This window comes from Protobothrops mucrosquamatus, unplaced genomic scaffold (genome assembly GCF_001527695.2).
Source record: "Protobothrops mucrosquamatus isolate PMUCROS unplaced genomic scaffold, P.Mucros_1.0 scaffold3078, whole genome shotgun sequence".
NCBI classification, from domain to species: domain Eukaryota; kingdom Metazoa; phylum Chordata; class Lepidosauria; order Squamata; family Viperidae; genus Protobothrops; species Protobothrops mucrosquamatus.
Genome location: NW_015389088.1, coordinates 137,418 through 158,781, shown reverse-complemented (window position 1 = coordinate 158,781; position 21,364 = coordinate 137,418). Strand labels below are relative to the sequence as shown.

The 21,364-nt window shown below is 47.8% G+C and overlaps 1 protein-coding gene across 1 annotated transcript in view; it reads left to right on the top strand.

Moving 5' to 3' along the window:
* DENND1A (DENN domain containing 1A) overlaps nt 1–21,364 on the top strand; it is a gene marked incomplete at its 5' end in the record, with an annotated part of 125,991 nt that overhangs the window by 85,411 nt on the left and 19,216 nt on the right. The window contains 4 exons of the mRNA XM_029286196.1: nt 584–655; nt 2,275–2,331; nt 7,308–7,439; nt 17,736–17,792. Of these exons, the coding sequence (XP_029142029.1) occupies nt 584–655; nt 2,275–2,331; nt 7,308–7,439; nt 17,736–17,792 (318 nt within the window). The remainder of the gene's footprint in view (nt 1–583; nt 656–2,274; nt 2,332–7,307; nt 7,440–17,735; nt 17,793–21,364) is intronic.

Below are 21,364 nucleotides of genomic sequence, written 5' to 3'. Positions count from 1 at the left end.
GGAGGGAGGGAGGGAGGGAAAAGAAAAGAGAAGGAAGGAAGGAAGGAAGGAAGGAAGGAAGGAAGGAAGGAAGGAAGGAAGGAAGGAAGGAAGGAAGGAAGGAGAGAAAGTCAGTATCTCAAGCACAGAGCCATTTATATTAAGATGTTTTGGGCACCAGGGACCGGTTCCGTGGAGAGGGGTTTTTCCACCGACTGGACAGTGCGTGGTTTTGTGTGCTGCCTTGCAATCTGTGGATGGGATTTTCCTTGTTTGTGTGGACCGGTTGCTGCCATGCCACGGCCCAGTACTGGTCCACAGATGGGGGGGTTGGGGACCCCTGCAATATGGGACTGCCTGCATGGTGAATTCCAGCTATTGAACTGAAAATGAAGAAAAAACTATCTGACTTTCAGCTCAAAACTGTTTTCACCCTGTTCCTTCTTATGAACGAGACCGTGGTCACTGTAAGAGGCCTGCGGTAGTTAACGAGGATTCATTTGCCCCCACATTCATGGTTTTATCCTCGGTGTATTAAAAAAATCCCACCCTCAGCTCCATTGCTGTATGATCCTAATGGCTTATTTTTCCTTTGTCCACCTAGAAAGGAAGTGGGGCCATTTTAAACACGGTGAAGACTAAGGCGAATCCTGCCATGAAGACGGTCTACAAATTTGTAAGTCTCCGGAGCGAAATCAAATCAAGCTTTATTACAGTCCGAGACCAGAAGAAATAAAAAACACTCCGTGAATTTCCAGTTAAAAATTCTAAAATAAAATAATAAATAACAAGTTTAAAAAAATATCTATATTAAAATCACAATTTGGCATCCAGTCTGTCAGTTACACAGGGCCGAAGTATACTATAATATCAGTCCTTACACTGTGAAGTCCGTAGCCATTGAATGCTAAAATGCAAAAAAAAAAAAAGTAATACAAAAGGGTTTGCTGCATTAGTTGCATAAAATAGCTATAAAGAAGAAATAGGGGAGACGTGATAGCAGTGTTTCAGTATCTGAGGGGCTGCCACAAGGCAGAGGGGGGCCAAGTTGTTTACCAAAGCACCAGAGGGAAGGACGAGAAACAATGGTTGGAAACTGATCAAGGAGAGAAGCAACCTGGAATTAAGGAGAAACTTCCTGACAGTGAGGACAATCAACCAGTGGAACAGCTTGCCACCAGAAATCGTGGGCGCTCCATCCCTGGAGGTTTTTAAGAAGAGGCTAGACAGTCACTTGTCTGAGACGGTATAGGTTCTCCTGCTTGAGCAGGGGGCTGGACTAGAAGACCTCCAAGGTCCCATCCAGCTTCTATTCTATTCTATTCTATTCTATTCTATTCTATTCCATTCCATTCCATTCCATATTCTATTCTATTCCTTAATTCTATTCTATTCTATTCTATTCTATTCTATTCTATTCTATTCTATTCTATTCTATTCTATTCTATTCTATTCTATTTTCTTATATTTTCTTATATTCTCTATTCTATTCTATTCTATTCTATTCTCTATCTTTTATTCTATTCTAATTTCTATTCTGTTCTGTTCTATTCTTATTTCTATTCTATTCTATTCTAATTTCTATTCTATTCTAATTTCTATTCTGTTCTGTTCTGTTCTTATTTCTATTCTATTCTATTCTAATTTCTATTCTATTCTAATTTCTATTCTATTCTACTCTACTCTAATTCTAATTCTAATTCTAATTCTAGAGCAGGAATCATGGTTAGTTCCTTGTCTGTCAGCCCTGAGTGTCTTCTGCTCTCCTTCCTCACTTGAAAGCTTTGATGAAAAAGGCTCCTGGATGCCACCCAATCTCTGCATGGCTGGTTCTTTAGGTGGGACTCAGGATGACCTTAGAGGTCCCAAACTTGGTATCTCCTGCTCGGACTGAGCTGCAGAGTGTCTCTTTTAACAGCAGGCTAGGCAGACCTAGAAGTTGGAAACTTACTCAAGTCCCTCGCAGAGACCTCGCAGCAGAGATAAAAAATAATTAGGGGATAAAATAAGAATCCTCGCTTTAAAACCAGGATATTCTCCACCAACAAAATCTCTCCCTCTCATTAAAGATTGTTTTTTTAACCTCTTGGTCTCCTTATTTGTTTTTATGCCCATTATGTCTTCCCCGGTGATGGTCCATTCTGCACCTCCCACTCCTATTCTCGGTAATCAGAGAAGGTGGACCTGGGTGGGCTGCAAAACCCCTTGTCTGGGGGGGGGGAGGCAAATAAGGGTTTCTCTCTTAAACTAACAGCCCTCTTTCCTCCCCCCTCCTCCTTTTTTTTTATCATGCAGGCAAAAGATCATGCAAAAATGGGAATAAAGGAGGTGAAAAATCGCTTGAAGCAAAAGGTACTTGAAGGATGCATTTAGAAAAAAAAAAAAAAAAGAAAGACAGACAGAAAGAAAGAAAGACGGAAGAAATGCTTGGCCAGGGAGGAAAAAAAAANAAAGAAAGAAAGAAAAAAGGCATTACGTGATCAATAGAGAGCTGTTTGGTGCTGTGTTGTTAACACACTTCAAAATGCATTACCAGCTGTCCCGGATTTTTTCCCCACTGTTATAAATATTCACAGACAAAAAGCAAATACATTAAGGTCTGACGTGGAATGGCTGTTCCTTCGCTCCCCCAAATGGGACACGGCCAAAAGAATGGAGGCGGCCCACTTCGGGCCTCTGAGGGTGCCGTCGAAATCCTCCTTCCTCCCCTGTGAGAAAGTGCAAACTGTGTGGTTGCGTTGTGCTGGCGGGCCTCGAGCCAAAAGAAGCACGCAGCTCCGCATAAAACATGTGCCCGTTCTTTGCACTTTCTGGCGCACGCTGATCTGACAGCCCAAGTTAACGGGGGTGGGGGTGTCACTTTATACTTCAGAAATCTTTGCTCCCACCTGAAAGTAGGGGATCCACCCCGACAAGATAATGTCTTCATCAGGTTGGTTTTGATAGGGTGAAAGAGGAGAGAAGCAGAAGACGAGGATCAAAGGAAAGCAAGGAATTGAAGAACATTTGCTGAAGGTTCTTGTCCAGTTGGGTTGAGGAACCATTTTGAACATTTGTTGAAGCAGTTATGGAAATCCGTAGCTGGCTGACCGGCCGTACTCAACGTGTGGTCCTCAATGGAACCACATCTACATGGAGGGAAGTGTGTAGTGGGGTACCCCAAGGCTCTGTTCTGGGCCCAATGCTCTTCAACATCTTCATCAACGATCTGGACGAGGGGATAGATGGGAACTCATCATATTTGCACACGAACCCAAGCTGGCAGGAATAGCCAACACTCTAGAAGACAGGCTTAAGATACAGAAGGATCTGGACAGACTTGAACACTGGGCGCTATCTAACAAAATGAAATTCAATGGTGAAAAAAGCAAGGTTCTACATTTAGGCAAGAAAAACCAAATGGACAGGTATAGTATAGGGGGTACCTTGCTCAATAGTAGTAACTGTGAGAGGGATCTCGGAGTCCTAGTGGACAATCACTTAAATAGGAGCCAGCCGTGTGCTGCAGCTGCCAAAAAAGCCAACACAGTGCTAGGCTGCATTAACAGAGGAATAGAATCAAGCTCACGTGAAGTATTAATACCACTTTACAATGCCTTGGTAAGGCCACACTTGGAATACTGCATCCACTTTTGATCACCACGATGTAAAAAAGATGTTGAGACTCTAGAAAGAGTACAGAGAAGAGCAACAAAGATGATCAGAGGACTGGAGGCTAAAACATAAGGACCGGTTGCTGGAATTGGGTATATCTAGTTTAACGAAGAGAAGGATGAAGGGGGACATGATAGCAGTGTTCCAATATCTCGGGTTGCCCCAAAGAGGAGGGGGTCAAGCTATTCTCCAAAGTGCCTGAGGGCAGGACAAGAAGCAACGGATGGAAACTAACCAAGGAGAGAAGCAACCTAGAACTAAGGAGAAACTTCCTGACAGTGAGAACTATTAACCAGTGGAACAACCTGCCTCCAGAAGCTGTGAATGCTCCAACACTGGAAGTTTTTAAGAAGAGACTGGACAGCCATTTGTCCGAAATGGCATAGGGTTTCCTGCCTGAGCAGGGGGTTGGACTTGATGACCTCCAAGGTCCCTTCCAACTTTATTATTATTATTATTATTATTATTATTATTATTATTATTATTATTATTATTATTATTATTATTATTATTATTATTATTATTATTATTATATGCTCTTCTAGATTAGGCCATGGAAAGGCATTGAGTGGGCCACAACGTTTGAAGGAAGCTTCAAACATCAAGCATCTAATGAACCTTCAGCAGCTCTTCTTCAACCCTTTGTTTTCCTTCCATTCCTGTCTTCTGCTGTATCTCTATGGAGATTCTCCATCATCCAGGTCCATGGTTGCCCCAAAGGTGCTTTTTTCAAGAGGCAACTGGACTGTCTGTCTTTTCTTTGAAGTCGTTTCGCTTCTCCTCCAAGAAGCTTCTTCTTCTGCTATTTCATCCTGTCAAAGCCAACGTGGTGAAGACATGTTCTTGGACCTGGAGATCTTCTCCAGATGTTCTCAAGGAACAACCCTTCTGTTTTCTAGGACCCCCTTCAAGCCCAAGCTAGTGACACCTCCATTGTCAACCCGTTCCCACTGCTCTTCTGCAGATACATCTCCTGATTTTAACCCTGAATCACAGGTTTCCATTTTATAAGTGGAATTCAACCGGAGGGAAAGAGAGGGAGAATAATCAGACAGCTTCTTCCCCTCCTCGCTCCGAGACTGACTGGTGTTCCTCCATCTTCTGGCTGACTAATTTGAGGCTCTAACCTCACTGCCATTCTCTACTGCTTAGCATTAACACGGAAATGAGGAGAACAGCTAATCTTATATTTCACCTTTGAGGTTCCAGTTGCCAAGAATCGGACTGACGGCGGCAGGAGAAATTTTAAAATGCACCCAAGATAGGAAAGGCTGTTTTCTTTAACTGCGCAGTAGCAGTGATGACCCCTTGGATATAATCAATAGTCTCTCCTTGCCCTCGGTTTGCTCCCACCGTTGACTTTGAATTGCAAATAAGAAATACTGGGTGGAATTCTGCAAAGGTCAGCTCGGGGTCTCGGAGGTCCTCCTCTAATACGGTCGTGGAGATTAAATGGCGCTCCCTTCCTATCCTGTCTTCAGTTTGTGGGATAGGATATTCAAAGGATCTGCAGTCATTCCTCTGGCTTTCTTCCAGCTGTCCGAAGTGGACGGCTAGCGGAGTGTGGTGCCTGCTGCTTGATTGTCCCAAAGGTGCTTTTTTTTTAACGAGGCCACTGGACTTTCTTGTTTTTCTTTGAAGAGGTTTCGCTTCTCATCCAAGAGGCTTCTTCAAGTCTGACTGGATGGTGGAGGATGGAAGGATTTATACTCCTTGCAGACCGCTGGCCATTTGCATTCTTTTAGAGCAGTGTTTCTCAACCTTGGGAACTTTAAGTAGTGTGAACTTCAACTTCCAGAATTCCCCAGCCAGTGTGGCTGGATAGGGAATTCTGGGAGTTGAAGTCCACAAAGCTTAAAGTGCCCAAGGTTGAGAAACACTGTTTTAGAAGGTCATTGAGGCCACCTGGAGGTTTATCTGTGTCCTCAGGGTCTTGTCCACATTTTGGACAGAGTAGACCGCTGGTTTGAAAGAGGGGTCAAAGAGGCCATCTAGGTCAAAATTGAACAGCCCTCTCTCAACAGAGGGGGAGGGACACGACATCATCTAACTCCAGTCTACCACACCGTCCTTTCAGCAGTTCCAAGAAGGCTCCACACCCATTTGCACCACTCAGGTGATCCTAAGGACACAGACAAACCTCCAGGTGGCCTCAATGACTCTCTACAAGAAGGCAAATGTTTGTCCACATTTTGGACAAAGAGGAGTCAAAGAGGCCATCTAGGTCAAAATTGAACAGCCCTCTCTCAACAGAGGGGGAGGGATACAACATCATCTATCTCCAGTCTACAACACTGTCCTTTCAGCAGTTCCAAGAAGGCTCCACACTCATTTGCACCACTCAGGTGACCCTAAGGACACAGGTAAACCTCCAGGGACTTCAACGACTCTCGAAAAGAACGCAAATGACCAGCTGCCTGCAAGGAATATAAATCCTTCCATTCCCCACCATCCAGTCAGAGCTGAAGAAGCTTCTTGGATGAGAAGCGAGACGTCTTCAAAGAAAAACCAGAAAGTCCAGTTGCCTCTTGAAAAAGCACCTTTGGGACAACCGTGACCTGGATGACGGAGAATCTCCATAAACAGCTGCTTGATTGTGTAGGTCAAAGGAAATGGCCTCGGTGGGGCCATTCCCAGCATTGCCTCCATTGAATCCTCAGCTCCATAGAGTTGGCCAGGTCAAGGGCAAGAGCAGAAGGACAGTATGAGTCCCCCTTGCAGATGGCTGCATTGTGCAGCTACCTGCAGACAAGCTTTTGACCTACTTGCTGTGTTCAACAGTGGCCTTGGAGACATCTCCAAGGGGGTTCCAGCCCTGGCACTGTCCTTCTTTGTCCACTTATTTTTCCTCCTAACCAGATAACGGCTTCCAACTTCCAAGTACTCTCCCTTGTGTCTGGAGCTTTTGCTTAGTTATTTTTGTTCTACAAGAGACAAAATGGAGGTGTCCCATTTATATGAACTCTCTTCCTGGATGGGGAGTCCCTGTTCCTTTTTTTAAAATTTTACGGGTTCTTAATTTTCTGTGACACATTTTTTTTTTGGTCCCTTGGGGAGAACGTTGGCTTGACCGGCTGGATCTGAAAAGGTCCCTTTGCTTCTCTGTCTGGAACGAGGTCCATCCAAGCTTTGTTGTGTTGGACCAGCGGGTTTAGGTCATCCTGTGCCCCCAAAGAATGCTTCCTAATTGGCTATCAGCTTACCGGTCTCATTAGAGTATTTAAGCCAGAGGAGAACTTGAGGGGCAGGTCAGGGGTCGCCCATCAAAGCAGCCGGCCTTGAGGTCACATGTTTCTATATTTACCAGGCATTAATTCCTCGACAATGTCACAAAGAAGTTTAAAGTTGAAGCTTCCTGCACAGCTGGCTTTCCTGCACGGTGGATTGCTGAAGCCTTTTCATTATTTCTAATCTTTGAGGACATTGTGTGGCGGCCATCTCTGTCCTCGGCTTGGCTGAATCGCCTATGTTCATTATATGATGTCCCACATATCAGTCCTGGCTCTCATAGACTTAACCTGGCTTTTAACCCACTGATGAATTACCTATAAGCAGAGTTACACGTTTCACGAGACATTGTGAAGCCACAACGAGCATCCTGAGTAGAGCCCTCCCCTTCAAAATCAAGGGTCTTCCTGGCGGCACAATTCTATTTACGGTATTCTCCCCTGCAGGACATCAGTGAAAACGGCTGTTCCACCATGCCAGAAGATTCCACTTCAAGGACAGCTCCATCTCCCCTGGCTGAAAAAAGGGACCCCAAACTCCAGGATGACAGGAGACCCATCACCGTTCACTTTGGCCAGGTAAGCTATGGAGGTGACTTGAATCTTCCTCTAGAGTAGCACGTCAGTTGGGTTGGTGGGTCCCCATTGCACCTTCCAGGACCTCATCATCTACATTCTGGAAGCACTCCCATTTTGTACCGCTAAGTTTTTGTTGATGTTAGTTGTGAAGTCATGTCCAACCCATCGCAACCCCATGGACAACGTTCCTCCAGGCCTTCCTATCCTCTTCCATCTTCTGGAGTCCATTGAAGCTCACGCTTGCTGCTTCAGTGACTCCATCCAGCCACCTCCTTCTCTGTCGTCCCCTTCTTCTCTTGCCCTCCATCTTTCCCAGCATCAGGCTCTTCTCCAGTGAGTCCTTCCTTCTCCTTAGGTGGCCAAAGTAAAGCAATAATAATAGCCCAATTTTAGTTGTTGATATTTTACGCGATTGGGCTAGGGAGGAACTCAGAAGAACAGGGCAAGGCCATTCTCCATCCATCCTTCCCTCCCAAAATTGAGTGGAAAATGATTCCCCCTCCCCCAATTTTGGTCCTACCTCTTCTGGGATTTCATTGGAAGGCCCTTCAGAATGATGGTCTGTGTTGCCTGTCCTGGTTCCCTATTTCTTTACCCGCAAGAGCCCAGTCTTAAAAGCAAGTCACCATGGGTCTAGGCCAGGGGTGTCAAACTGCCGTGTCATGAGGAAACCGCGCCCACCCCATTGCCGGCAATGGGGGAAAAGTGCCATTATGTCACACGACATCGTGAGTTTGACATGTCTGGTCTAGGCCAGGGGTCGGCAACCTTGGCTCTTTTATGACCCGTGGACTTCAACTCCCAGAATTCCTGAGCCAGCCACGCTGAGGGGAAAGGGAGAGGTTTCCAAGCTGAGCCATGCTGGCTCAGGAATTCTGGGAGTTGAAGTCCACGAGTCATGAAGCGGCCTAAGCCTAGCCAGAGGTAGGCAACCTCGGCTCTTTTATGACTCGTGGACTTCAACTCCCAGAATTCCTCAGCCAGCATGGGAGAACTATGGCCCCCTCATGACTCGTGGACTTCAGCTCCCAGAATTCCTGAGCCAGCATGGCTCAGCTTGGAAACCGCTCCCTTTCCCCTCAGCGCGGCTGGCTCAGGAATTCTGGGAGTTGAAGTCCACCAGTCATAACAGAGCCAAGGTTGCCTACCCCTTGGTCTAGGCCATGATGTTCCTCAACCTTGGTGACTTTCAGACATGTGGACTCCCAGAATTTCCCAGCTAGTGTGAGTTGAGGTCCACGCGTCTTAAAGTCACCAAGGTTGACAGACACTAGTCTAGGGTCCCATCCCACCCGTAGTTCTCTGGATGCCAAGGGAAGAACTGATGAAAGATCAAACTTTCATAATCAGAACCGTCACAAACTACCAGAAAGACACTGAAAGCTTCAGCAGTGGATAGCGCCTGCTAATGCCCCTAAGTGGCACAGGGTGCCATCAGGAATTTCAGCAGGTGCCAGTCTGAAGTTTGGGAGTATATCTAGTCCACAACCTATTTCCAAGACTTTTCTTGCATCTCCGAGTGCCCATCCTCCCCTCCTGTCAAATAAAACATCCCCCCCACCTTTTATCCTGGGTTCTCTCTTACTTCTGCCTCGGTTTCAGATGTCTTTCGTTCAGTCCCGGTGTCATCCGCCGGTCTCTTAGGATAATAAGCACCGCAGCACCCTTTGAACAGAAAAAGGAACGACCGGGGGTTTGGAAAATCAATTAATGGCTCCTTAATAGCATGCTTCATATATTTCGATATTGACTCTCCTGTTCTCCGAGCTGGTTGTTTTTACGATGCTCTCCGCTGTACATTTCTGAAAAGCCAGCCAGGATGAAGTGACTTATAATTGCAAAAATGAATTTAACTTCGCAAGCTTGTTTGGTGGGCCCGAGGGGGAGAGGGGTATGCCCTTGATAACGTGGATTGTAGTCTTCGTTGGGTGACTCTTGAATCGGTGGAGGGGCCACGTTGAAAGGCTGGAGGTAATTAAAGAATTACTTTCTTAGAGAGGAAATACAAGTGATGCAAGATCCAGGGTGATATTGGCAGACAGGCGTGGTAATGTTTTAAAAATATTGCATTTTGAAAGAGCAATCCTATGCATTAGCCCCTTAAGGAACTGCCTTTGTTCATGTGAATGCACATACAGGTTATATATACGAAGAACGGTTGCAGGAACTGGGTGTGTCTAGTTCAGTGAAGAGAAGGACCAGGGGGGAGATGATAGCAGTCTTCCAATATCTGAGGGGCTGCCCCAAAGAAGAGGCAGTCAAGCTATTCTCCAAAGCCCCTGAATGCAGCCCAAGAAGCAATGGATGGAAATTAATTAAGGAGAGAAGCAACCTAGAACTAAGGAGAAACTTCCTGGCAGTTAGAACAATTACTCAGTGGAACAACCTGCCTCCAGAAGTTGAGGGTTCTCCAACACTGAAGGTTTAGAAGAAGAGATTGGACAGCCATTTGTCTGAAATGGCATAGGGTCTCCTGCTTGAGCCGGGGGCTGGACTAGAAGACCTCCAAGGTCCCTTCCAGCTTGATTCTATTTTAAGAGGCAATGAGAGCGCAACTTTTGAAAAAGAACCCTGATTGCAGACTTCCAAAAAGGGACTTCTGACGTCCATTGTGGACATAGGATGCTGGTCTACCTGTGATTCGAATATCTTGAGCAGGAGGTTGGACTAGAAGACCTCCAAGGTCCCTTCCAGCTCTGTTATTCTGTTATTCTGATGATGATTTCATTGAAACCTATCCCAGGCAATCTTTTGCTGAAATACACTCGTCTCTCTCCATCCCCTCCTCCCAGCGAGACCATCAGTTCTTCATCCCATGTGGCTTTTGGCCAAGACCGAGGCCTGGCCATGCTCTTCAAGAAGTGAATGCGTTTATTCAGTTTCTGTAGCCACCCGCTCGACCAAGTAGTATTGCCAACCCTGAATTTAGTCTTTATTGGGTGATGCTGTGTACGCGGTAAAGACCCATCCACTCAACTTCCTGGTCACGTGTAGCAAAAGTTCCTTTGGAAGCTTCTGTGAGTGAGGTGGCATTACAGACTGGCCCAGGGAGGGCATACCTAGCTTTAATTAAAAAAAAAGAGCATCAAAGAGAGATCTGGGACTCCTCTTTTCACCCCTTCTTATGGCAAATGAAAAGAACATAACATTAATCTCCTGGGCACTTCAAGAGTGCTAAACGTGAGCAGGGGGCTGGACTAGAAGACCTCCAAAGTCCCTTCCAGCTCTATTCTATTCCATTCCATTCCATTCCATTCTACTCTACTCTACTCTACTCTACTCTACTCTACTCTACTCTACTCTACTCTACTCTACTCTACTCTATTCTATTCTATTCTATTCTATTCTATTCCTCCAATATTCATTCTATTCTATTCTACTCTACTCTACTCTACTCTACTCTACTCTACTCTACTCTACTCTACTCTACTCTACTCTACTCTACTCTACTCTATTCTATTCCTCCAATATTCATTCTATTCTACTCTACTCTACTCTACTCTACTCTACTCTACTCTACTCTACTCTACTCTGTTCTGTTCTCCTATTCTATTCTATTCTATTCTATTCTATTCTATTCTATTCTATTCTATTCTATTCTATTCTATTCTATTCCATTCCATTCTATTCCACTCCACTCCACTCCATTCCATTCCTCCATATTCTACTCTACTCTACTCTACTCTACTCTACTCTACTCTACTCTATTCTATTCTATTCTATTCTATTCAAATGGCAAGGAAACTTGAAGCCTATTTCTCCCTCCCCCCGTCCCAAATAATGGACAAAACCAACGGCCAGTCAATACCCCCAGTTTCAACACTGCAGTGGCGTCTGCAAGCTTGCAGCCCACCAGCCCCAGCAGAGCCGGCCTTAATTGAGTTGTGCTGTCAGAGTGACAAACACATTTGCATACAGTCTATTTATTTTGTTCGCCGAAGTCCACTGGCTGCTGTTGGGGGAACATCCTTAATCAGCCTGCTGTAAGTCAGCCGGCACCTCGCTCGGCTGTCTCTGTCCAGGCGCTTTTCTTCATTAAGTGACAGATTAACTGAAGGGGACGAGGGGGGGGGGTTGCCGAGCCTAACTGCAACATTTAATTTTAACTCATTAGGGCTCACCCAACTGGAGTTGACAGTTGGTCATGGGTGTCTTGTTCTCCACCAGTTGCAGTCATTAATCTGCTCACAAAAAGGACGCATGGAACTCAACCGCCTGCTGGCTGAAGCGACAACAGCATAAACACCTTTCGGCTGTGCTCAAATGACTTTCTTCTTCTTCTTCTTCTTCTTCTTCTTCTTCTTCTTCTTCTTCTTCTTCTTCTTCTTCTTCTTCTTCTTCTTCTTCTTCTTCTTCTTCTTCTTCTTCTTCTTCTTCTTCTTCTTCTTCTTCTTCTTCTTCTTCTTCTTCTTCTTCTTCTTCTNACTAAGGAGAAACTTCCTGACAGTTAGAACAATTAACCAGTGGAACAACCTGCCTCCAGAAGTGGTGAATGCTCCAACACTGGAAGTTTTTAAGAAGAGACTGGACAGCCATTTGTCTGAAATGGTGTAGGGTTCCTGCCTGAGCAGGGGGTTGGACTCGATGACCTCCAAGGTCCCTTCCAACTTTATTATTATTATTTGTCTGAAATGATATAGGGTTTCCTGCCTGAGCAGGGGGTTGAACTAGTTCCCCCATGCTGGCTGAGGAATTCTGGGATTTGAAGTCCACAAGTCATAAAAGAGCCAAGGTTGCCTACCCCTGTTCTAATCTCTTCTCCCCCTGGTCCCTTTTAAGTTTCCATCCATCATGTTGACTAGGCTTGGCCAGGCAGCTCACAATAATTCCCGCGATTGCCGAGTTCGCCTAAAAGTGTGACACCCTTCTGGAAACACACCCACGTATTTCTAGAAGGGTTGCTGGCTGCCCCCAATGCCGGAAACACATTTTATATGCACACACAGCCTTCAGGAGAGACCGTTCTTCCCTCTAGGCCAGGCGTAGGCAACCTTGGCTCTTTCATGACTCGTGGACTTCAACTCCCAGAATTCCTGAGCCAGCCATGCTGAGGGGAAAGGAAGAGGTTTCCAAGCTGAGCCATCCTGGCTCAGGAATTCTGGGAGTTGAAGTCCACGAGTCATAAAAGAGCCAAGGTTGCCTACCCCTGGACTAGGCAATCAAACACAGGTTGGTGTTCGTCTTCACAGCAGCTGCTCAGCTCGGATTTTGTAGAAATCAGGACTGCGGCTTTGAGGTCAGGACCCAGCCCCACAAGGCGAAGCATCGAGAATGGCCAGGGATTTTATTTTTTATTTTATTTTATTTTATTTTTTAAACAAAGAAGAAGTAGTTAAAGTTTTAAAAACCGGCCCAGCTTTGTGCCTTTTGCTTCCTGCGCGTCGGGTGAATTTTCTGCGTTTTTCCGCCAGAAATGTATGCCGTTAGTTCTCCGCTGACAGTGTCCTTGAGGATTTGACAGTGAAATTTTCCCGAACGCGGCTCTTCGTTAGGATCCTGGCGCTGTCTTAACAAGGCAGCCGAGCCGCTGCTCCCTTCGACTTGTGTTTGTTCTCGCAGGGCTGGAGGCTGCTGGCAGTCAGCGCATCGACCAGAGCTGATCATTACAAGGGCGTTCGCTACCATGAATAAAAATGTCACACGCGCTCCTCCCGTCTCACAGCGGTACAAAATGTCAGCTCTGTCAAACACACATTGCAGGGAGCAGGGAGCGCTTGGTACAAATTGGAAAGCCGAATATTCCCTCGGCTTTCTGATATTCTTCATTTGAAGGCGAAGAAAAAACAGTTGTTAACCTATTAGCTGTGATTTTTTTTAAACGCCCGCTGCAGCCTGGAATGGACAGCTTTCTGGCGTTATTTGGGGGTAGGTGGGATCGGCCTCTTGCTGGCGCCCCGAATTTGGGGAGACTCCCCCTCCCATCCCTGCTTGGTCTCGGAGGATTTCAGGGAGGGATGTCAGTGGAGATTCCTGGTTGTCCCAAAAGTGCTTTCTCAGGAGGCAACTGGACTTCCTTATTTTTCTTTGAAGACGTTTCGCTTCTCCTCCAAGAAGCTTCTTCGGCTCTGAGAGTCGTTGGACACTTGTAGGTTTATTTGTGTCCTCAGGGTCACCTGAGTCGTGTTCTAGAAAAAAATTGCAGACTACAGGAATCATTTGCACTACTCGGGTGACCCTGAGGACACAGGTAAGCCTCCAGGTGGCCTCAACGATCCTCTAAAAGGATGCAAATGACCAGCTGTCTGCAAGGAGTATAAATCCTTCCATCCTCCGCCCTCCAGTCAGAGCTGAAGAAGCTTCTGGGATGAGAAGCGAAACGTCTTCAAAGAAAAACAAGAAAGTCCAGTTGCCTCCTGAAAAAGCACTTTTGGGACAACCAGGAATCTCCATTGACATCCCTCATTGACATCACCTTCATGGAGGGATATTACTGTGAGTGGCCGGCTGGCTTCATTGTGATGTTTGTGGAGCTTTCAAAGATTTCCCCAAGCATCTCGCAGCCCATTTTTGTTTCTTGGAAAGGAAAAGAACTTGGGGTCTTCCCCCTTCAGCTGGTGATGCCCTTTGGAGGAACAGCAGAAGCAGGAAGGTTTAAATCATAGCGTTGTCATGACTTGACTTTCCGAAAGTGGTATGTCCAACTCAATAGCTGTCATGGATCCGCTACCAGACCACTTTTCGGACACGAGTTCAGAGGAGGAGGGTGAGTTTGAGTCGACAGAGGAAAGTGCAGAGAATAATAATAATAATAATAATAATAATAATAATAATAATAATAATAATAATAATAATAATAATAATAATAATAATAATAAAGTTGGAAGGGATCTTGGAGGTCTTCTAGTCCAACCCCCTGCTCAGGCAGGAAACCCTATCCCATTTCAGACAAATGGCTGTCCAGTCTCTTCTTAAAGACTTCCAGTGTTGGAGCATTCACCGCTTCTGGAGGCAGGTTGTTCCACTGGTTAATTGTTCTAATTGTCAGAAAATTTCTCCTTAGTTCTAGGTTGCTTCTCTCCTTGATTAGTTTCCATCTGTTGCTTCTTGTCCTGCCTTCAGGCGCTTTGGAGAATAGCTTGACTCCCTCTTCTTTGAGGCAGCCCCTGAGATATTGGAAGACGGCTATCATGTCACCCCTGGTCCTTCTCTTCATTAAACAAGACACACCCAATTCCAGCAACCGTTCTTCATATGGTTTAGCCTCCAGTGCACTGATAATCTTTGTTGCTCTTCTCTGCCCTCTGTAATGTTGGTCAGGATCACGGCTTGGGGAGTGCTAGCCTGATGGAGCAGCCTCAGCTGGGTGGATCGGAGGAGTACTGGCTGAGGCTGCAGCAAGGTTGCCAGGAGGCTCCAGGCAAGGACTGGGAGGAGCTGCCACCTGTTAGCAATGAGGAGGTGGAGTCCACACCTCCATGCTCCAAGAACATGTAGAGCAGAGAGGAGACAGGCACAATGCAGGTCAGCTAGGCTATTTGCGAGGAGGCAACCTCACCTCTCATGAAGGCATTGCCTACATAATCCCACTGTGCCTTGTGTGCTTGTGCTGTGTATCCTGGCCTGCCTGACTCCTGTACTTCCCCATTGACTCTGCTCGTCAAGGAGGTCACAGATGTGGATCACGTGACCCCGGGACGTTGCGACCATCATAAATATGAACCAGTTGTGAAGTTAGCAACACAGTTGTTAAAGGAATCTGGCTTCTCGCTTGTCAGAGGATCGCAAAAGGGGATGACGTGATCCCAGGACACTCCGACCATCATAAATACGAGCCCGTTGCCAAGACTCCATTATTTTGATCAAGTGATCACAGGGATGCTACAACGGTCGTAAGTGTGAAAAAATGGTCATAAGTCCCTTTTTTTCAGCGCCGTTGTAACTTCGAATGGCCCCCAAAAGAGCTGTTGTAAGCCAAGGTAGTTGTAGTCCATTCAACGAGCCGCTTAAGCTTAATTATTGCTTAATTATTCCCCCCCCCCCTCTATGGCTGGTCCTTTAACCACAGGCCTGCCGCAGTAATTTAAGCTCCAGTTCGGGCATCCCCGGACCACATTCTCGATGCCGCGCAAGTAATTAAGCTGATCTTCTACCACACTTTCCCTTCCTGACCTTTTGGAAACAATGCGTTTTGCTGCATCAACAAATTAACCGCAACTCCGAGGCTGGTTTCTGTGTAATGTACATGTCTCGGGGATCTGTTTTGGAGCATGAGAGGGGAGGGGTCCAGGATTCAGAGCAAACACACACACACACACCCCGGGATGCCAGCCGTCCCTTTTTTCTTTCTTTCGTGACCTATTTCGGCAGATAAATATTGTCATCTGGAGGGGCACCAAATTCCAGCAGTGGCTGCGAACTGGAAAGAAGACGATGCAGGGAGATTTACAAGCATCCTGTCCCAGGGAGGAGATTTATCTGGGGGTGCAAAATCGGGAAGAGTTGCACCTGGCAAGGAGTTTTGGGGTTTAAAGCGGGGTCCCGAAAAGCAGGGGAGAAAAAGCAGAGCCCTCCCCTATAACGTTGCCAGGAGAAACCTGGGAGAGAAGGCAATAAGTGTAGTCCTTGACTTACAACACTTCGTTTAGTGACCGTTTGAACTGACAACGGCACTGAAAAAGGACTCATGACCATTTTTCACACTTACGACCATTGCAGCATCCCAGTGGACACGTGACTTACAAGCAGATGCTTGGCAACTGACAGCCGCAGCATCCCGTGTGTGTGTGTGTGTGTCATGTGATCCCATTTTGTGACCTTCTGACGAGCAAAGTCCATCGGGGGAAGCCAAATTCACTTAACAACCGGGTTACCGATTTAACCGCCGCAGTGGTTCACTTAACAAATGTGGCAAAATGGGACAAAACTCACTTCCTTGTGTCCTCAGGGTCACCTGAGTAGTGCAAACGGGAGTGGAGCCTTCTTGGTGTAGGATGTTTTCTGCCCTGGGTCCCTTCACTGTGGGTTAATCTCCAAGTGGCCTCAACGACTCTCTAGAGTAATGCAAATGACCAGCAGTCTGCAAGGAGTATAAATCCTTCCACTTCCCACCATTCGGTCAGAGCTGAAGAAACTTCTTGGATGAGAAGCGAAACGTCTTCAAAGAAAAATAAGAAAGTCCAGTTGCCTCTTGAAAAAGCACCTTTGGGACAACCACGATCTGGATGACGGAGAATCTCCATAGACATTTAGCTATGCCCTTTGGGGTGAACCCCCTTCGAATGGGGAATGGAAGGATTTATACTCCTTGCAGACAGCTGGTCATTTGCCTTCTTTGAGAGAGTCTACAGCACTGATGGCGAACCTTTTAGAGACCCGAGTGCCCCAAAACTGGCCCCGCCCCTGCTCCATCCCCTGCCCCGTCCCCACCCCACCTCCCCGCAGGGCCACTCACCGCCTCCAGGGCCTGCCGCAGATAGCCCAGCAGCGTGGCCATGGCAGCCACGCCCTCTGCCCGCGCCCCGCAGCATCAACTGTGCATGATGGGGCGTGAGGGCAGACTCTTGTCTATGCTGCCTGGCTGCCATGTCCTTGGCTGCGCTGCTCCGCATGGGCCACGCTCAAGGGTGACTCTCCTCCAGCGGGGCTGCTGGTGAGGAGGGGGTCATGGGGGGGAGGCGAGGCTGGGGCAATGGCACATGTGCCCAGAGAGAGGGCTCTGAGTGCCGCCTCTGGCACGCGTGCCATAGGTTCGCCACCACTGGTCTACAGGAACCATTTGCGCTTCAGTTTGAGATTCAGACAACGCAGACTCATCCCCAACAGCCTGCGTTTGTCTCCAACAAGGAAGGGACCCAGGGCAGACAACATCCTGCAGCCAAGAAGGCTCCACACCCATTTGCACCGCTCAGGTGACTTTGAGGACACAGGTAAACCTCCAAGTGGCCTCAATGACTCTCTAAAAGCATGCAAATGACCAGCTGTCTGCAAGGAGTATAAATCCTTCCATTCCCCGCCATCCAGTCAGAGCTGAAGAAGCTTTTTGGATGAGAAGCGAAACGTCTTCAAAGAGAAACAAGAAAGTCTTGAAAAAACACCTTTGGACAAGGAGTCTCTTCCCCCACTTCTGCCTAACTATCAGAAAAATAAATAAAAATCCAGCAATGACTTTGATAAAGATGTAGGGATGAGCCACATCTCCCTGGCTTCCTGCTGTCCTCTCCATTTCTTAAGCCCAACAAGCTCAAGTGATCCGAGATCCCTTCCACCCCAAGGAGTTTGTCCTAGTAAGTTGAGGTCCTGCTGAAGGTGCTGTTTTGGGGCTGGGGGCTAATGACTGAAGTTTCCCCTTTGCTGCAGCCAAGTGCACCGCCGCCGAGACCACCCCTGCCCAAGATTCATCGCTCCGCCAGGCCCGTGAGTAAAAGGCCACTTTGTCTGCCTCTAACCCTTGCGCGATTCTTCGCCTTACTAAAAAAACGGCTGGCTGGGCTTTGGCAAACTCACAACCAAGCAACGCAGGGACGGTCGGCCTCCCGCTCGGTCAAGCTGAAGTAGGTTCTAGGTCAGTGGTGGCGAACCTATGGCAGGCGTGCCAGAGGCGGCGCTCAGAGCCCTCTCTGTGGGCACACGTGCCGTGTCCCAGAGATGGCAACCGTCCCTCTTCAACCAACCGCCCATTAACTCGCGGAGGTCCCACATGGCTGAGGTCCCACATTCCCTCCCCACCGTCCCATCCCTCCTGGCCCCGCATGCTCTCCTTTTCCCGGGCACGACCCACTGCATTGTCTTCTCAGCTGTTGGCCAGCTGTCCAGCTCAGAGGCGGCTTCTCTGAACTGCTGGTGGTGGGCTGCGGAGCCCCAGAGTGTGCCGGTCGAGGGGCCGGTAGGCTGTGGCTGCTGACGGACACTGTTGCCCCCCATGTGCTCTCTGGCCTCTCTGTGCAGGGGCCGATGGTGTCAGGCAGCAGCCGCCCCGGCCCCTGCCTCGCCTTGTCCTGCGACAATGGCACCCCTGCCCTGCCTCGCCTTGCCTCGCCTCGCCCCGCAGGACGAGCCTCCTGCCCACCGCCCCACCTGCCAGAGACCCCCTGGATCTCCCCCAACCCTGCCCGGCCCTCACAGGCATCCTTCCCCACGAGCAACATCGAGGTGACCATGCCCACCTTGGCCACACCTACCCAGTCTGCCATGACCACCACAGCCACGCCAACCCAGTGGGCCATGCCCACCTGGCGCCCGGCGATAAATAAGTGGGTTTGGGGTTGCAGTTTGGGCACTTGGTCTCTCAAAGGTTCGCCATCACTGGTATAGGTTCTGCTTTCTCTCCTTCGGAGCTGCTCTTGCTCCTTGTGGCTCTTTCCTTCACTCTGGATTACTCTTCCCTGCAGTTTTTACTCAAGGGTTGCCAAAGCTTGCAAAGTTAGGACTGGGTACAAGGAGGAGAAGGCCCTCTTCGTAGAAGGAGTCTTTGGTGAACCGTGCTGCTTTTTCTTCATGGTTTCGATGGAAACTTTAGGCCTGGTTCTAGTCCCCAACCTCTCTAAATTGGGGTAATCATTACCTCAGAATACCGCTAGTTCTTGACTTACAACAGTTCATTTAGTGGCCCGTTCCAAGTTACGACGGCAGTGAAAAAAGGGACCTGTGGACGTTTTCCAAAGAGAAGCAAGGCCTAGCTAACATCTGCGGCCACATCTGTAGCTGCTGGAGACCGGCAAAGCCCCCAGCATTATTTCCCTCTCTGCTGCTGTCTGAAATTAGCTACTCTCCAAGGGCCACCTTAGCTTATACTAAGCCCATTGAATAGAATAGAGCTGGAAGGGACCCTGGAGATCTTCTAGTCCAGCCCCTTGCTCAAGCAGGAGAACCTATACCAGGGGTAGGCAACCTTGGCTCTTTTATGACTGGTGGACTTCAACTCCCAGAATTCCTGAGCCAGCCACGCTGAGGAGAAAGGGAGAGGTTTTCAAGCTGAGCCGTGCTGGCTCAGGATTTCTGGGAATTGAAGTCCACGAGTCATAAAAGAGCCAAGGTTCCCCACCCCTGATCTAGATCATGATTTGATGAGTTTAGATCAGGGGTAGGCAATCTTGGCTCTTTTATGACTCGTGGACTTCAACTCCCAGAATTCCTGAGCCAGCCATGCTGAGGGGAGAGGGAGAGGTTTTCAAGCTGAGCCATGGTGGCTCAGGAATTCTGGGAGTTGAAGTCCACCAGTCATAAAAGAGCCAAGGTTGCCTACCCCTGACCTATACCATCTTGGAACAGAGCCACAGAATTTGCCTTCTTCCACCTCCATGAGGCCATGCAGCAACCGCCAACCTGGTGCCTTCCAGATGCGCCCCAAATTACCGTATATGTGTTATCCTCCCAACATCTGGAGGAGGCAACAAGCCGGAAGAGGTTTTTCGCTAAGATCCCAGGGGTGCGAGAATCGAACAGATGAGATAGCAACAAAGTACTGAAGCGGCTAAAAGAAGACTTGAGTTAATTATTCTCGTCTGACTTTCTTCCCCAAAAACACTCCTTATAATATTTGTCCAGGATCTTCAGTGGACCAAAATGTCCCACCTTTTTTTTTTCTCCCAGTTTGCTTGTTTTCCACGGCAAGAGAAGGAACTGGACCCAGTTGCTTTCTTTCCATTGTCGCATTCCTTCCTTAAAAGCAGGATGGGGAAAAATCACAGACGGGGATGCTCATCTGTCCAGCTGTGTGTGGCGTGGGAATTTTGGGGCTGTCCACTCCTTTCCACCCTCCTAAGCCTTGTCTGCTTGCTCCTAACGTCCAGCGTGCGCTCGCCAACTTTGCCTATTTAACAGTGGGTGTGTAGCTCCACGCATCATTATTATGGATTTATGCGTTGATGATTTTCCTTCTTACGTGTACTGAAAGTGGTGTTGATCACGTCTGTCTCAGTTGCTCAAACGCTTTGATTCTTTATCCCGTTTTTCTGAGTGTTTTATTTCAACCTAAGGAAGAAAAAAAAAGAAATTGCATCGTATTTGCATTCTTTTCCACCCGGTAGATCTTCCTCAAGTGACTTTGGTTTGCAGCTAAAATGTTTTTCAGCAACCTCGTGGAACGGAAGTTGCCTCCAGAAGTCGTGGAGGCTCCATCACGGGAGGTTTTGGAGAAGAGACTGGACAGCCATTTGTTTGGAAATGGTTTAGGGTCTCCTGCTTCAGCAGAGGGTTGGACTAGGTGACCTCCAAGGTCCCCTCCAACCCTGTTATAATGTATTCTGCTCCAGGTTGGCCTGAAGTGATGATGATGATGATGATGATGATGATGGAGGAAGGGACCTTGGAAGTCTTCTAGTTCACCCCTGCTTAAGCATGAACCCTATACCATTTCAGACAAATGGCTGTCCAGTCTCTTCTTGAAAACATCCAGTGTTGGAGCACCCACAACTTCTTGAGGCAGGTTGTTCCACTGATTAATTGTTCCTCACTGTCAGGAAGTTTCTCCTTAGTTCTAGGTTGCTTCTCTCCTTGGTTAGTTTCCATCCGTTGCTTCTTGTCCTGCCTTCAGGCGCTTTGGAGAATAGCTTGACTCCCTCTTCTTTGGGGCAGCCCCTGAGATATTGGAACATTGCTATCATGTCCCCCCTGGTCCTTCTCTTCATTAAACTAGACATGCCCAATTCCAGCAACTGTTCCTTATATGTTCTAGCCTCCAGTCCCCTGATCATCTTTGTTGCTCTTCTCTGCACTCTTTCCAGAGTCTCAGCATCTTTTTTACATCGTGGTGACCAAAACTGGATGCAGTATTCCAAGTGTGGCCTTACATGGCATTGGACCTGGTTACCTCCGAGACCGCCTTCTGCCACAGATCACCTCCCACCGGCCGATACGCTCCCACAGAGAGGGCCTCCTCAGGGTGCCGTCAACCAGACAGTGTCGGCTGGCGACCCCCAGGGGGAGAGCCTTCTCTGTCGGAGCACCCACCCTCTGGAACGAGCTGCCCCCAGAGATCCGGGTGATTC